Source organism: Macadamia integrifolia, unplaced genomic scaffold (assembly GCF_013358625.1).
Source record: "Macadamia integrifolia cultivar HAES 741 unplaced genomic scaffold, SCU_Mint_v3 scaffold1144, whole genome shotgun sequence".
NCBI lineage: Eukaryota > Viridiplantae > Streptophyta > Magnoliopsida > Proteales > Proteaceae > Macadamia > Macadamia integrifolia.
In genome coordinates this window covers 184,285-200,978 of record NW_024868100.1, presented here as the reverse complement: position 1 = coordinate 200,978, position 16,694 = coordinate 184,285, and the positions used below count along the sequence as shown (strand labels likewise).

The window sequence follows — 16,694 nt, the reverse complement described above, 5'->3', positions numbered from 1 at the left end:
TTTTAATAAAAATAAGAACGCTACCTGATCTTGTAGTTGATAGAAAATAAATGCGGAAGCGATTCATGGAGATTGATGAGTATGCACGATAAATACTACAAAACATGTTTTAGGCATACCTAAATCCATGGCTGAAGAATAACAACTCCTCAAATCTCTTTTCGTATGCTCCTTGTGCAACACGATCAATGTTGATTAGGTTTATCATCTTTCTCTTTTGCTTTTGGTCATTACGCTCACTTAATGGGTCAGTGATAATTATATATAGGGATGAGGGTAGGGACCAACCCTACAAGGAAATTAGGGTTTCTATCCCATTAAGGAAACAATACTTTAGTTCCACACATAGTAATATATATATTTCATACCATTAAGTTGTGCTAATAAAATCCAATATCTCCATGGAGATCACTTACCATTATTGGATCTTTTCTTCTTACTTTATCTGTAGTCAACACCACTAAACTTGTTTTTAGAAACAAACCTTGGACTATGCTAGCCCATCTAATAGGAAATCTTACAATCTCTCACTTGGGCAGCATATGTCACAAGTTTTTTTTTTTAATTATTATTATTATTATAAAAACGACTCTCCAATTTAGACAAACTGAATGTGACCACAAACAAAAACAGTGTGGAATAGAGTGCACCTTAAATCAAATGTCTTGGGTCGAATGAAAATTATAAACACCCAAACTATATTGATCATCACATCTAAAGCGATACGTGACCAAACACGTCAAAGTGCTCATAACCTCACCGACTTGGGCTAAACAGTATGAAAGTGTAGTATGGAAATAACATACAATAGTGATCATCATGCCTATTTTCAAATTGATCCAGGCTCGAAAACCAGATGAGCCCAATGAGACAGATACCGAAAGTCTCATTAACTACAAGCGTCTCCCAAACACTCAAGCTTCAATCGAAGAAGCTTATTGGGACTAGGTCCGGATATCCCAAAATACTCTCACTAGACCTTAATCAATCAAGACTTTACTAGTGACTGAATATGTGTGTATTGACTGGAACCTCGAATACCGAATAAGGTAAATACACCACATATAGCCTCAATTTTCTGAAGGAGACAAATAAACAAGTATATACATACAGACAATTGTTCATAATAAAGATGTATGTATATTCTTGAGAACAATAATAATGCATCATAAATAAAAAAAAAAAATTAAAAATCAGATGCAAAACTCCTACTAATAAAATACATCAAAATAACTAATAAGTCCCTTATCAGTGACATGCTCTTGGAAGGCTTTTGGAATCAAGCCCTTAACTTGTGGATAAATAATTATTTTATTTGCAGTAGTATAGTTCTACAAAAATTTATGATTTATGAACTTACTCCCACTGATCTTTAGATAAACCTATTTGATTTTTCTCATTTTCATAAAGAGTCTTAATTTGAACAAAAATAACAATCACTGGCTTGGAAGGGCCATCAATTCTAAGATTAAAATCTATTATCATAATAGCCAGAAAACCTTACAAGATTAGTTCCATTCTTCAAAATTGGAACGATTCAAAATGTTAATGGAAAATAAACGGGAAGTCAAAGCTAGCAAATATAATCATACATATTTACCAAAATATATAATATGCAAGAATAGAAGGTATATTAATATCCCAACAATATAATTAAACCTGACTTATTGGGCTATTAATCAGATTTATCCCAGTATTATTTTCAAAGTTATAGAAAAATATAAACTAGGGAAAGATCCGACGTTATTGGGATCACACCTATGGTGGCAATATCGCCCAACATATAGTGGAATATTTCACATGCAAGGCGAGACGCTCAAAACAACACCACTCTGAAGATTCCGTCACTTGTGGTGATAAGACAAGAACCTCCAAAGCTATGAAGCCCAAAGCATCACACTCACACTATCAACTGAAACCGACCAAACAAAGACTCACCTGTGATGGTAAGAGTATATCTTTCGCCATATGGTCTCCTTGACTGTATCCCATCCCGAATAGTAAATAGCGATGTCACAATCTCAGTAACTAGCCTACTAAGTGAAAGTGTAATCACTGAAATTATGAAAACCTATAGACTTGGATTACTATCAAATGCTTGTGGGTTTAGATTTGAGTGCAAACAATAAGAAGAACTATTTCAGTATTTAATTAAAAAAATTTCAACATAAGCCCACAAAAGCAACCCATTGTAAACCCTAACAGTCAATATGACAATACCATAATTTAGCAGTTATCAAAGTGAGTGCATTCTTATTATGACAGTTGTACTTCTAGCCATTACCATATGACATTTTCCTATAATGACAACATGTTAAATATGGAAGTTCATAATATTTATTTATGATAACAAAAAACACATGAAATATGTTATTTTATCCATAATGCATTAGACATAAGAAGTTGTATACAAGTATGAACTTTCAGTCCAAATGACTATAATATCTAATACAAACAGTAACTCATAAATTTTAATGTCAATCACAATCTTTAAGTTAAAAAGTTAATTAGCTAATAGGGCACATGAACCAAATAACTCATAGGCCAAAATAACAATAAACCCTTAACAAATAAAGGTATGTGAGCTTAGATCCATAGTAAGTGTAAACAACTTCATAGGCTTTATAACAATAAGCCACTAAAAACTTCAAGGGGCTCATTTAAATCATTCAACTATGATATATCTATTTTATTTTGATGAATTTTCAATAAAATTAGACTTTATCACAAGTACACATTGGACATATAAATTCAAAAAAATATTACTTAAACAGTGCACTTGTGATATTTTGATTAATAATGGGGTGTCAAAACTCAAAATTATGTGTCTCATGATAAAAACTGGATGCCATAGATAACTAATATAGCATCGAAGAAAATATCAAAATACCCCAAGTTGACTTAAAATTCATGAAAATGACTAGTATAGTATACATAATAAAACATATATAATGTATCTATCACACTCAATAGGATAATATTTTGTTCTCTACTAATATAAGAGAGTGGAGACTAGATAACCCAATAAAAGTATCAATTATAAGAGTCAGTATCAGTTCATATTAGAACTAGATTTAGGTGTTGGATTGAACAACTAGGGCCAAAATAGTCAACAGTATAAACAGATTTCAAAAGTCATTTCAATAAATCAAAATCAAACGATTTCTTATTCCACTTGCATAAACTGTGTAAGGTCTCTCTAATTATTAGACTCCAAAAACTGGATTTTATTGAAACTATGATGAAAATAATTAATAAACCATCAATATATACAAGTAACATAGGATGATCTTATATCATAATATCTCAAATGTGAATATATGTATCAACATTAATATTAATTTTTAAGATGTTAACTCTATTCACAAATAATTTTCACTAAAACCCATTTAGTTATAAAAACATAAGATTTCATAATTAAAAATTCATGACGAATAGACCACACCAATAACAAAGTTCAACTTGGTGAGAATCACATGCATTTACTGTAATGACTGTATCATGCAAGAGCTATGGATAAATATCAATATAGAGGTAGATGCATATTATTTGTCCAAGAGCCACTACAAAAATTTGGTGGTCAGTGAAAAAATTAGGAAGCCTTTTAGGCATGTGAACTATATTTACAGTTATCGCTACTAAGTGCCAATTATAATAGTTATATGGTGTCACTACGCTTCTAGATTTAAGAGCTGAACAAGTCAGTTGATAAAAGAATCAACAAGTTACAATATTCTTATTGAGCGTCATTCGATCAATGATGCAAATAAATAATATCAGTGGATACAATGTATAAGAATATACAAACTCCACATTCCCCTTATAGCATTGGGGTAATATAAAGCATCATAATAAAGTAGTGCAAGTGCAACCAAGTGATTGACCAATCATAAACATGGTCTTATTGGTCTTAATGATTTTTTTTTTTTATACATATCCTTCATGACTTCACATGTATATTCTGATGCCTATGCCAAAGCAGGTCATACAATATGTAGCTTCCAGATGGATCGTACCTGAAGATGGGGGGCCACTAGTCTCTACTTTTACCTTCCATCCACAGTATCAAATCAACAATAGAATTTTCCAAAAAAAAAAAGTTCACCAAATAGAACAATTAAACATACTAAAAGATCTGTCAACAGAAGGTCTGTATTCAACAAAATTACAACCTTTTGTCCTTAAACAATAGCACTTCCCAATATTTGTAATGCCATAAATGTTGCATCCAACCCCACCATGTAACTACATAGTTAAATATTTTCATATCTACAATGCATGTCACCTATAGTAGGACAATTTTATCTTATGAAACATAATGGGAGTGTAGAATTTTGTAATCTCAGGTATGACAGTATTCTTTCTTCCCTAGTGATGCAATAAAATACCTCTCATGAGAGCTAACAATCAATTCATTTTAAATTGGATCACCTGATTCAAACCTGGCCCGACTTTCTCATAACTAATTCTAAAATAGATTAATGGGATAGTAATTATAACATCAGATTGTAGAGATACCAAAATAACAACTGAAATAGTTGACAACCATGAATCTTTAATTAAAAAAATCCAACTTTAGGCATTATATGAATGCTGCCCATTACTGTATATTTCAATAATGCCCCATTTTAGTGAATTCTTGAAAATGGAAACCCTTCCTTGTAACATGAACTTTGTAACCAAATATATCTTGCAACACCATGAAAGAAACCTTTAAGGATCATTATAAAATGCAACCGATCCAATATCAACCAATAAAATATTTGAATTTAACTCATTGTTTCCATTCAAGGAAACAAAATGGGATCCACCTATCATCCATTATTGAAAATTCATAATCAAAATACATTGAATTAGCTCATGACTCAGACTAGTAAATTCTCTATGTGGCCAAGCAAGTGGGAGAGGAGATGACAACATGTTAGAAATCATACCAGCATAACTTAGGGCCCGTTTGATAACGTTTCAAGAAACGCGTTTCTGCCGTTTCTGTTTCCAGAAACAGCAGAAACGGAGTAAAAAGCGTTTGATAAAACTGTTTCGTTTCACTTATTTTCAGAAATAGAAATAGAAATTTTTACTTATTTATGGTTCAAGAAACGACCTACTTGTTTCGCCGTTTTTGGAAACGACTTGTGGCCATTCTTTCATTGGTTACTATCGACTTCTAAAAACATGACTTATCAAACACCTTCAATTCCGTTTCTGTTTCTAGAAAAGGAAATTTATGTTTCTGCCGTTTCTTGAAACAGAAACGGCAGAAACGTTATCAAACGGGCCCTTAGTGTGGGTTGTGGTTTCTTTAACAAAAAATTATAGGTTAGAGTTTGTTTGATCAGGAAAATTTTGATTTCAGGTTTCAACAAATTATCACATGTCATGAAACATATTATGTGGCAGTCTGGTTGGTTGTATTAAAAAAATTGCCACCCCCTATAACAATGTCAAAATATCATGTTGTGTGGTTAGCTTTCATAGGGGTTTTGACCAATTGAAGGATTCTAAATTTTAAATTTAACTAATTAACACGAGTCACAATCAACTCAGCCAAGTCATTCTTTTCTTATGTAAAATATAGCACAGTATGTGAGAAATTTAATTTATCTTAAGCACTCAAATATAACAGAAATCAAGTCTCACAATCGAATTTAACAACAAACAGTTCTATTTCACAACAATTTGCAGGTCCTTCCCACGTTGAAGTTATTTCATGATCCACCATAATAAATCCATGGCCAGCATAAAAAAAAAAAAAATTCAAGCAACACATCTATTGTTATAAATAAAATAAAATTATTTCGTATTGCGCATTCCACTCAATTATGAGTTGGGAGAAATCCTGTCAGAGAATGAATGCTCCCTGTATGGATGCAATTACTATTTTAAAGGTTTCATCTTGGAGGCTTTACAGCAAAAAAGAATCAAATTCCTTTCAAATACAGGATAAAAGATTTTTTGGTGAGTTCATACACCTTGCACAGGTTTTCTTGTTCAGATTATGGTTTAATATATATATATATATATATATATTTACATAATGATTCCCTATTGTGACTGAAAAAAAAATAATACAAGAAATAATATCAAATAATAAAATCATATAATATGCTAGTGACTAAAACAAATGTCTCAAGAAGTAAAATCATAAATAATTATGATTTAATAGTTCTATTATGAATCAACCAATTAAATCACGACCCCACCTTGAAAAGATGTACATAATGCCGAATTTTTCCTTCTTTATTTATTTATTAAAAAGACGTACGTATTGCTTGCCAATTGAAATTGATGAAAAAAAAATAAAAAATAAAATTGTTCGGTTACTCCGAAAGAGAAATAGAGTCAGTAAAACTAATATATATATATATAGGCAAAATGGTCGCGGTACGTGCAGAAAAATAGGAATGCAGAACGTTCGGAGCTTGGTGAATGTTCACGTAAGTGATATGATTGACACGTGTTAAATATGTTAATCCTACTAACAGAGTTGTAAACGGTTACAACTCTGTTTAATATTATTAATATTTAAATAAATAAATAATAAAAATCCCAATATAAGTGGACTCCTCCTTTCATTCCGCTTAGAACTCTCGATCCTCTCTTTCTCTCTCTCCTTGCTTCTTCTTCAAGGGTGTTCATTATTTCTTCTTCCTTTTTCACCGCTCTCCAGTCTAGTTGAAGTTTTGTTTACCAATCTCTCATATGTTCAGTGCCTGAAAATAGTTATGTTGATTTTTTTCTTATCTCATCCTATTTTGAGAGAGAGAGAAAGAGATGAAGATGATGGCGGCTGTAGAAAGAAGGAACAACGTTGAAGAAAAAGCAAAGAGAGAGAGAGAGAGAGAATTGAGATTTCCCAACAAAATCGAAGGAGGAGTCCGCTTATATTGGATTTTTATTATTTATTTATATAAAAAAATATTAGACAAGTTAAGTAACCACATCCGTCATCTCTCCACCCTAAAAACTAGGAATCAGTTACAATATAAAAAAAACTAATAGATGGTTTAGATTAATCTAAACTTAAATGGACGGTTAATATTAAAAGAAAGTGAAAATAAGAATACAATATGTATGTTCTGCTACCACTCGCCCATTTTATATTTATACTAAAACCATGTAAAGATTTGTAAATCCTAGAATGGTGGTGAACTGTCCTTTATGGATGAGGAAAACTTTCTTCATTTTTTTCATTTAGTTGATCTGTATCGGTAGCAATAGATGCAGTTCCTTTCTTTTTTTTTTTTTTTTAAATCGGCTGAGACCACTATCTAAAACCATTGTGTTAAAATGTGAATATAATAAAAAATGGGATCAATATTGAATCTGTATCAATCAATATCTGTACCTAAAATTAATGTCTCAAAATGAAATTAAAAAAAGAAAAGAATAATTTTTTTTCTAATGACTGACTGAGTGGGTTCTTAAAATAATTAATAAAAATAAAAAAAGAATGAATGAATTAAGAGAAAGAAAAAGATAAAAGGACAAACAGTAACATAGTGGTGACAGGTGGTGACAGCTTCTGCTTGAAGGACTGGCTACGATCTATCAATCATGCAGAAGAAAGGCCGGACACCTCAGGTCCTCAACAGAGGACGTGGTAAGGATTTCAACAGAATTGGGGTCCACACGCCATTCTGAAAGAGAGAGAAAACGGCCCTTAATGCTGAGTGACTACGTGTGAAGAAGGGGGAGTGACAAAGAATAATTCTGTCAGGATATGAAGGATTGTGATTAGCCATTACCTATGATAGCAGACAAAGAACAATGTACATAAGGAAAGCCACTAACATGGTGATGAATATAGAATCTTAATCCTCCTTTCATTCTTGTTGTTTTATCTCTGGAGGAGCTACCCTCGAAGGTAGCAACCATTCTATCCCAAATTGTTTCAAATTTCTCCCATCGATGAAGGTTGTGTGATTCAACCTTATCGATCAGGTCCTCGATCCGGACTCTGATTTCATGGTTTATGAATCGCTATTAGCTGAATATACAAGCCCGACAAAATCAAGCATATACTGGAAAAAGTAGAAATAGAAGAAGAAGAACGATGAAGAAAACAGAGTTGGTGTTCATCCCAGCTATGGGAATCACTCACCTTGTCCCGATGATGGAATTCGCCAAGCTACTCCTCGACCGAGACGATCACTTCTTCATTACCGTCCTCCTTATCAAACCACTCTTTTTTTCTTCGGACTTCAACTCTTACACCGATTCGCTCGCCGATTCTCTTCCTTGCCTCCAATTCATCCATGTTCCAGAGCCTTCATCATCCAATCTCCAAACCCAAGGGAGCCTCCTGTCTGTACGTGCAGAGACCCAGAAACCACTTGTCAAGCAAACAATCACCAACCTCTTCTTCTCCGACTCAGACTTTGAATCGGCACCAGATAGGACTCCACTTGCAGGGTTAGTCATAGATCTTTTCTGCACCACCTTGATCGATATCGCCAACGAAGTCGGCGTCCCTTCCTACATCTTCTTCACCTCCTCTGCTGGATTTCTCGGTCTTTTACTCCACCTCCCTGAACTCGACAACCAGATAGACTCCGATTTTAAGGACTCGGTCACAGAGTTGAGTATTCCGAGTTTCACTAACCCAGTTTCTCCCTTTTTGTTGCCTTCTCTAATGTGGAGTAAAAAGGAAGAAGGCTATGGCTGGTCCGTCTACCATGGCCGAAGGTTTATGGAAGCGAAGGGCATTATCTTAAATTCATTCGTTGAGCTCGAACCCACCGCGATAAACTCTTTCACCGGCGGTCGAATCCGGACACCGCCGGTGTACCCGGTTGGACCGTTAATTGATCAGCACGGCCAGGTTCACAATCAGAACCCGTTGGAAGAAAGCATCAAGAGGTGGCTAGACGATCAGCCACCGTCCTCGGTGGTTTTCCTGTGCTTCGGAAGCTCAGGAAGTTTCGATGCAGCGCATGTGAAGGAGATCGCGCTTGGGCTTGAGCGGAGTGGGCACCCTTTCTTGTGGTCCCTACGTCAGCAACCAGGTGATGTCCTACCGGTGGGATTCTCAGATCGGACGGAGGAGAGAGGCTTGGTGTGTGGGTGGATCCCACAGACGGCTGTGCTGGCCCACAGAGCGATTGGTGGGTTCGTGTCCCATTGCGGGTGGAACTCGATATTGGAGAGCTTGTGGTTCGGTGTGCCCATCGCGGCTTGGCCTTTGTATGCTGAGCAACGTCTGAATGCGTTTGAGATGGTGAGGGAGTTGGGAGGGTTAGTGGTGGAATTGAGATTGGATTATGGGGGAGGAGGAGATGATTTGGTGACGGCAGAGGAGGTGCAAAGAGGAGTATCGCGTTTGATGGATTCTGATTGTGTAGTGAGGATGAGGGTGAAGGAGATAATGGAGAAGAGTAGGAGGGCTTTGATGGACGATGGATCTTCTTTTTCTTCTCTCGGATGCTTGATCAAGGACCTAATGGACGAGGGCTTAAGTGGGCCCTACAATATTGCAGATTGAATTGGGATTGAGATGAGAAGCAATACATCTACAACTGTTGTTCGCCTGTACGAGTCAAAATTGTATGCAGTGAACATTTAATAGTTAGAATTGTAGGATTATGTATCCCAATCATTGGATGCTCATTACTATTCATGACCTCATCATAGAGGATTTTAACATCCACTATCCACACTCTAAGGATACTAATAGTGTAACTCAATCCCTAAGCTAAGAAGGTCTATTTGTAGAAAGTGAGGTGTTTCTCTGTAGTGAGTGCAATGGTGCGGTGAGCATTGGGTGGCCAAGAGCATCAGGGTATGCACCCCGAGGTCGTCTCAACCATCCGATGCTCACTGCACCACTGTACTCACTGCAAATGATGTTTTCATTCATATTCCACTCTTTAGTTTTAAGAGTGTTAGATTTGTGGGTTTAATGACATTCGAAGAGGATGATGTAATAAAAGGCAAACGTGAGGGGTGGTAATGTAAATTTCTTTATTTTTATTAAATTATTTTCACTTCTATTTTTTGTGGGTTCACTGTATCATGTTCACTTGTGCAAATCCCACTTGCATTGGGGGAAAAACTCATTCTACTTTTGGAGGCTAATCAAAGTCGTCCATTGTTATTATGTTATCCGGAATAATGATTCCACAATTTTGCCCTTTAGATAGATGGTACATTGCTTAGATTAGCCATTCGTCGAGCCTAAGTCAAATATTGTATTGTGCATGTCCAAGCATGTTTACATTCCCTCATCACTATTCGACACTTTTCAGTCTCTGATTTTTGAAACATTTATTTCTTGTAGTTGACATACTATGTTTGGGATGAAAATTAATCATTTTTATTATTGCAAAATAAAAAAATAAAAACATTAGTTATTGTTCATAAATGTCAGACTCTTGTTTTTGAATTATTTGAGTGTAGTATGAAAAACGAAAAAAAAAAAAAAAAAAAAATTCATACAAGCCATGGTGGGGATTTCCTACACCTACTTTAACTATTGACATACGGAATGATGAGAGATCATCATGGATCTGATTCCTCTTTAACACGCATCGGATAGGTTGGGACATTGAAGAGCTAGGATCCTAATGCGGTCATTATTTAGTGACATGCAAAGTTTCAAAACTTAATCCAATTAAAATAGAGAAAACTTACCCAAACTTTGTTAACACTCTATTAGGTAGGGACATAAATAGATAGTCCAAATTTTGTATTCGTTTCTTGTCATATTCATTCAGGGGAATACTTATTAATCGGTTTCCAAATTTATCCAAAATCCATTTAAAACTTAATTGGACATGGATACTCATATTTCAATTTCATATCAGATATTCTTTATAACTTATTATAAAAGATATGATTATATAATAATTTTATGGGATAATGTTCTTTGTGGGGTAACCTAGGCTCCTCCACAATCTGATGTCTCTCTCCTCTCCATGTGAAATGACCTATATAAACGAAGGAGAGAGACAATATGGGAGGGTGTTGATGGAGGCTGCGCTCCCCCATAGAGAACACGACACAATTTTTGTAATACTAAAATATCCTTATGATTAAACAAGAAATGATATAGAAAAATTTATATATATATATATATATATATATTCATGAGGACATCCATAAAATTTCATATATGATACTTCAATATCAACTTAATGGGGTAGTGGATTCAACTCTTCATCTTTTCATCTTTTGGATTTTTATCTTCTCAAGTTCTTTGCGAGTTAATGCAGACAGGGAACTGTGGCGCCACTTCTCACAATTTCACTATCTTGTCTCTATTAGGGATTTGGGTTTTAGTTCTCAAGAATCGAATTGGCTCGTATCAAACGGATTTGCCCCCGGTCCCATGTAAAAATCGATTTTTATTTTCACCATTTTACTCTGTTTTGTACAATTCATCAATATAGGATTGGTCAAGAATCAAAATGAACCTTGGTTGACGCCGATCTGATTCAAATAGATTCCATCAATTCAGTACCGATTCCTAGATCCTTGCTAGGGATCAAAAATCTATATTCGAATCAGGTTCCTGTCCATATTAAAGGAATCCATATTCAAAAAATTTGTTTTTTTGAAACTATCCAAATCTATTCGAAATATATTTGAGTGGAATCACATCAATTTACATCATTGGTATTGGATCATTTGGCCTTTCTATTCTATTAAAATATGGATTTTTTTTTTATTTTTTATTTTTTTATTTCCACGATGTCAATATAATTTATAATCTTATCTCGCTTTCAATTTGAGAACACTTTATATTCATAACTTTGAGAATTTTTAACAAGAGACCATTTAAAAAAGATGTTAAATTCTAAATACACCTATGAAGATGTCATTCAAACACTCCCTAACATATTAATTCGGATCAAAATCCTCTGTTTTTCCTTGTTTTGCTACATCCAGAACGCGACACGTGGACAACAAAGAGACCAACGGTCAAGATTGGGTGAGGATTATTACATCCGGTGCGTTAGTCTTAAAGTTGTCCACGTGTCGCGTTCTGCAGGTTGCAAAACAAGGAAAAACATGGATGAGAAAAACAGAGGATTATTTTCCTATTAATTCTCACTATATTGCAAATTTGATGGATAACAGTTTCTATGGATTTGTGGCCAATATTAAAATGGCTAGACAGGTCTTAAGCAGATTAATTAATCATTCATCTCTAAACGGACTCTAATCAGGCTTTAAATGTGTCGGGCTGAGTAAATGGGCGTTCTAATCATGTCAGACTGAGTTGGGCTAGTAATCGGTCGAGCGCTCTTTTTCAGATTGATTGTACCCTTACATTGAGAACGACTGACTATAAATGGGCTTGATTTAAGCCCAACATGTTTATTAATCCGGCACAATCGATTCGGACTCAATTAGGTTTGGCCTGAAATTGGCACCCTACTCCAAATACACATAAGACAAGTATCTCTCTCTCTTCGCCAAAGCACTGAGAGCTCTGTTTGATTCCTTATACATCTATTACGAGAACTTCTATCTTATCATTTTGGATTTCCCACCCACCACAGCTTTCCCCACTTAAAACGCACCTGTACCTGAAGAAGAAGAAGAAGAAGATGATGGCGAAGAAACCTGAGCTCGTGTTCCTTCCAGCTACGCTCCCCGGCCACATAGTCTCTGCAATTGAGCTGGCAAAGCTCCTTATCTCTCGAGATGATCGCCTTTCCATCACAATTCTTCTTATCAAGTTTCCCAATTCTCCCAGCTTGAACGCAACTGGAATCACGTTCATCGAACTGCCTCAGATAGACCCACCTTCACCCAATACGGCTCAAACCCCAGAAGCCATCTTATCCATCTTCTTGGACAGCCACAAACCACTCGTCAAAGACACAATCACCCAACTCTTCTTGTCCTCCTCCGAGTCGGACTCTATGCCAACTCGGTCTCGAGACTCTAAACTCGTTGGGTTAGTTATCGATTTCTTCTGCACCACCATGATTGATGTAGCCAACGAACTCGGTGTCCCTTCCTACCTCTTCTTCACTTCCACGGCACATATGCTCGGTGTCATGCTTCACCTCCCAGTTCTCGATGCCCAGATACACACCGATTTCGAGGAATCGGATACCGAGTTGATCATCCCGGGTTTTACAAACCCGGTCCCCCGACGAGTCTTGCCTCAGCCTATGTGGACCAAGAACCAGGACGGATACAGTTGGTACCTCTACCATGCGCGCAGGTTTAGGGAAGCAAAGGGCATTATCGTAAATACATTTGAAGAGTTTGAATCCCACGCGGTTCGCTCTTTAACATCTGATGGTCGAACCCCACCTTTGTACCCGGTTGGACCGTTAATTGATCTCGAGGGTCGGATCCTAAATCCTGATCAGTCCCAATTCGAGAACATCAAGAGATGGCTGGACGATCAGCCGACGTCCACGGTGGTGTTCCTATGCTTTGGCAGCTCCGGGAGCTTCAGTGCACCGCAGGTGAAGGAGATCGCTCTCGGGCTAGAACGGAGCGGTCACCGGTTCCTGTGGTCAATTCGAGAGCCACCACGGGAAAGATTCACCCTTCCGGGTGATTACACAAATCCCGAAGAGGTTTTGCCGGAGGGGTTCTTGGATCGGACGGCGGAGAGAGGGTTGCTGTGTGGATGGGTCCCACAAGTTGCTGTGCTAGCGCACCGTGCGATAGGTGGGTTTGTGTCACATTGTGGGTGGAACTCGATAATGGAGAGCTTTTGGTTTGATGTGCCCATCGCAGGGTGGCCACTCTACGCGGAGCAGCACCTGAACGGGTTCGCGATGGTGAAGGAGTTGGGAGGATTAGTGGTGGAGTTGAAGATGGATTTTAGGGGATGGGATGATGATTTGGTGATAGCGGAGGAGGTGGAGAAAGCTGTGAGGAAATTGATGGATGCTGATTGTGAGGTGAGAACGAAGGTTAAGGATATAAGTGAGAAGAGTAGGAGGGCTTTGATGGACGGTAGATCTTCATTTATCTCGTTGGAACGCTTTATTAAGAATCTAATGGAGGAGAATTGACAATAATGGAATCGACGTAGGTAAGCCCCGGTGAGATCCCTTGTTAACATGGAACTTTTATTTTGGAGAAACGAGCTGATGGTGTAAAGATGTTGGATTTATTTTTCACTCTTTTGCATCTTAAAAATAGAAAAAGGGCAATTATTATCAATCCTTTACACTCATCCTATATTTATCCACAGTTCTTTATTCTAAATTTGGATATTTTACCAAGTATGATTGTGGACAGAACCTATTTGAAGGCGGGAAAACATCTTTTGCTGTGGGTGCGATGGTGCAATGAGCATCAGATGGCCAAAACAAAATCGGGGCACATGCTAATGTTGTCTCGGCCATTCAATGCTCACCGCACTATTGCACCCACAAAAGACAATAATCACTCATATGAGCCTTCAAGGGCAAAGATACCTATCCTATTTAGTCGAGATTCTCTTTCATCATACCAAAAAAACAAAAAAAAAAATCCCCTGTATTGTTGTACTGTTGTCTACCCTTTTTCTTTCTTCTTTCATTTTCATCTACCCACTTTGTTTGGTTTGGATCTATGTATCAAACCCTATGAAGTTGGGATAAGGCTGAGTTTCCTGCACAGTGAAGTCACCATGTTCACCATGTGATCCAAGGGTCTTAGATCCCACCTTCCATACCCCCAACCCCACCATCAAGTAGCCCTGGCCCCTGAGGGTGAATGGATGTCCTAGGGGAAACTGGATCCAAAATTCAAAGCCCCATCTCTAGTAATCTGATACTTTAAAATTCTCTAATTACCCCAAATACCATCCCCTCTCCTCTGATATTCCCCGTCCGCCCCATTTCTTTCCGACCGACACCTCGGCTTCATTCCAACACAAGAAGAGAAAACCTGAATATACTCATCATGGTTCAACATCAGAGATTATTAAAGAGCCTGTACTATTAGGGAGCAAAACTACCTTCCACCTCTTCTTCATTATGCTTAACTTTCAGCTCATCTCTTTGGTTTTCCCAGTTTGGTATTAATTCATGCTTCTCCATACTGTTCTATTCTATGATAGGGAATTTAGTTAACAAGGAAGCAGTATCTTCATGGTCAAGGGTGTAAGCCAGATAAAGCCAGAAGTAGAGCTGAGACCATTGTCGACGTTGTCCACTATGTACAAGATTATTTCCATCTCCATCAGAGTAATAAGAATGAGAAGGAACATCCTCCTCATCCGGAATTGGACAGTATTCAAGTGACCGTAGACACAGCTTCAAGGAAAATAAATAAAGCAGGCATGGGCTAGTAATCAGAGATAAAGATGGGAGATTCATATCAGCCAAGTCTAAGGTCATTCATTCAAGCAAATGTAGCAATTCTTTCTGAAGCAAAAGTGTTAAGTTTGTCTTGAATTCTTGACCCGTTTTGAAGATTGACCCGATCCAACATATTTTGGTGGCGACTCGAATAAGAAGTTTTCTCCGTGACCCGATGGGTCGACCCGCAACTTGGAGTATATATAATGTACTTTTGCTTGTTGAAAAAGTCATTGTATTTTAGGGTTTTTCAAGCTAGAGTTTCAGGGTGAGTTTTCTCGTCGCTGCTTGTGTGTAATCTCTCTTCTGCATAGTAAAATATCTTCTTTTTCACCTGAGGATGTAGACATCACCCTGGTGTGTGAATCTCGTTAAATCTCTGTGTCGTGCAGATCTATTATCTCTTTATTTTTTGTGTTTTTTAATGTTTGATCTAACAAAAATTAACAAAAAAAAAGTAACAAGACAAAGACTTCTGGTTGCTGAAAGTCTGAATTACATGAGAATTATTACTACTTTCTGATTGCTTGAGTGCTACGATAATCATTAACAACAATGGAGAAGATCCTGAGTGGTCAATCCAGATGATTGTGAAAGATATTAAACCAATTTGGTCTGAGTTTTGATTACCTGGAAAATGAATATAAATATAAATATAACCACAAATGCATATAAAGAAGCAAAAATGATGGCATAAGCTATCCTTTATTCTGCCGTACTTCAACCCTGCCCCATCGGAACATGTTCATTGATTCTTAATAAAATTTCTTCAATTCATTTATGAGAAAAAAAGGAGGAGGAGGAGGAGGAGGAGGAGGAGGAGGAGAGGGGGGGGGGGGTTGGGGAACAGAATTAACACCTAGTTGTCAAGGTGATTAGGCAACCCAAGGCATTGGAGAGGCGCCCACTCGACTCTCTCTCGGGTTTGGTGGATGACTCCATCCCTTATTCATACTGCTTCTCTTCTCCCGTTAATGGAGGAGTTGATCATGTTTGTTGATTCTTAATAAAATTTCCTTTTTTCAAAATGTAGGGCGAGTATGACATGGTCTCTGAAGGTTAACAAAGCTATGAATGTAGTGGCTAATGCCTAAGAATCCTCCAGAGAAAGTAAATAGTTTACAGAACTTACTGCAATACACAATTTTCTGGGGTTTGGAAAGAGATGTATAAGAAGGTATCTGAAGACAATTCAAGAGTTTCTAATGTCATATCACTTGCAACTATGCCTCTCTTATGAAATACATAAACATTTTTGTTGTTGCCGATTAAAACATATGAAAAAGGCATGCCAAGTTATTCAATAGCCCTGTTCTGGAATTTCTTCAATCCCACAAAATATTTCCCAAGTCTGTCCCCAACTTCTGATAACACTCACCAAAGTTCTGAAGGAAGATAGAGACATACAACATACCAACAGATCTCAAAAAA

At 36.9% G+C, this 16,694-nt stretch overlaps 2 protein-coding genes across 2 annotated transcripts; both read left to right on the top strand.

Moving 5' to 3' along the window:
* The first annotated feature begins 7,758 nt into the window (after positions 1-7,758).
* On the top strand, positions 7,759-9,652 carry LOC122062902 (anthocyanidin 3-O-glucosyltransferase 2-like). The gene has a single exon (XM_042626574.1). It carries the CDS (start codon positions 8,057-8,059, stop codon positions 9,482-9,484), a length of 1,428 nt encoding a protein of 475 aa, XP_042482508.1. The 5' UTR covers positions 7,759-8,056; the 3' UTR covers positions 9,485-9,652.
* A 2,694-nt stretch (positions 9,653-12,346) lies between these two features.
* Positions 12,347-15,629, top strand: LOC122062903 (anthocyanidin 3-O-glucosyltransferase 2-like). The gene is made up of 2 exons (XM_042626575.1): positions 12,347-14,008; positions 15,023-15,629. Exon 1 carries the CDS (start codon positions 12,555-12,557, stop codon positions 13,986-13,988), a length of 1,434 nt encoding a protein of 477 aa, XP_042482509.1. The 5' UTR covers positions 12,347-12,554; the 3' UTR covers positions 13,989-14,008; positions 15,023-15,629.
* The last annotated feature ends 1,065 nt before the right edge of the window (positions 15,630-16,694 follow it).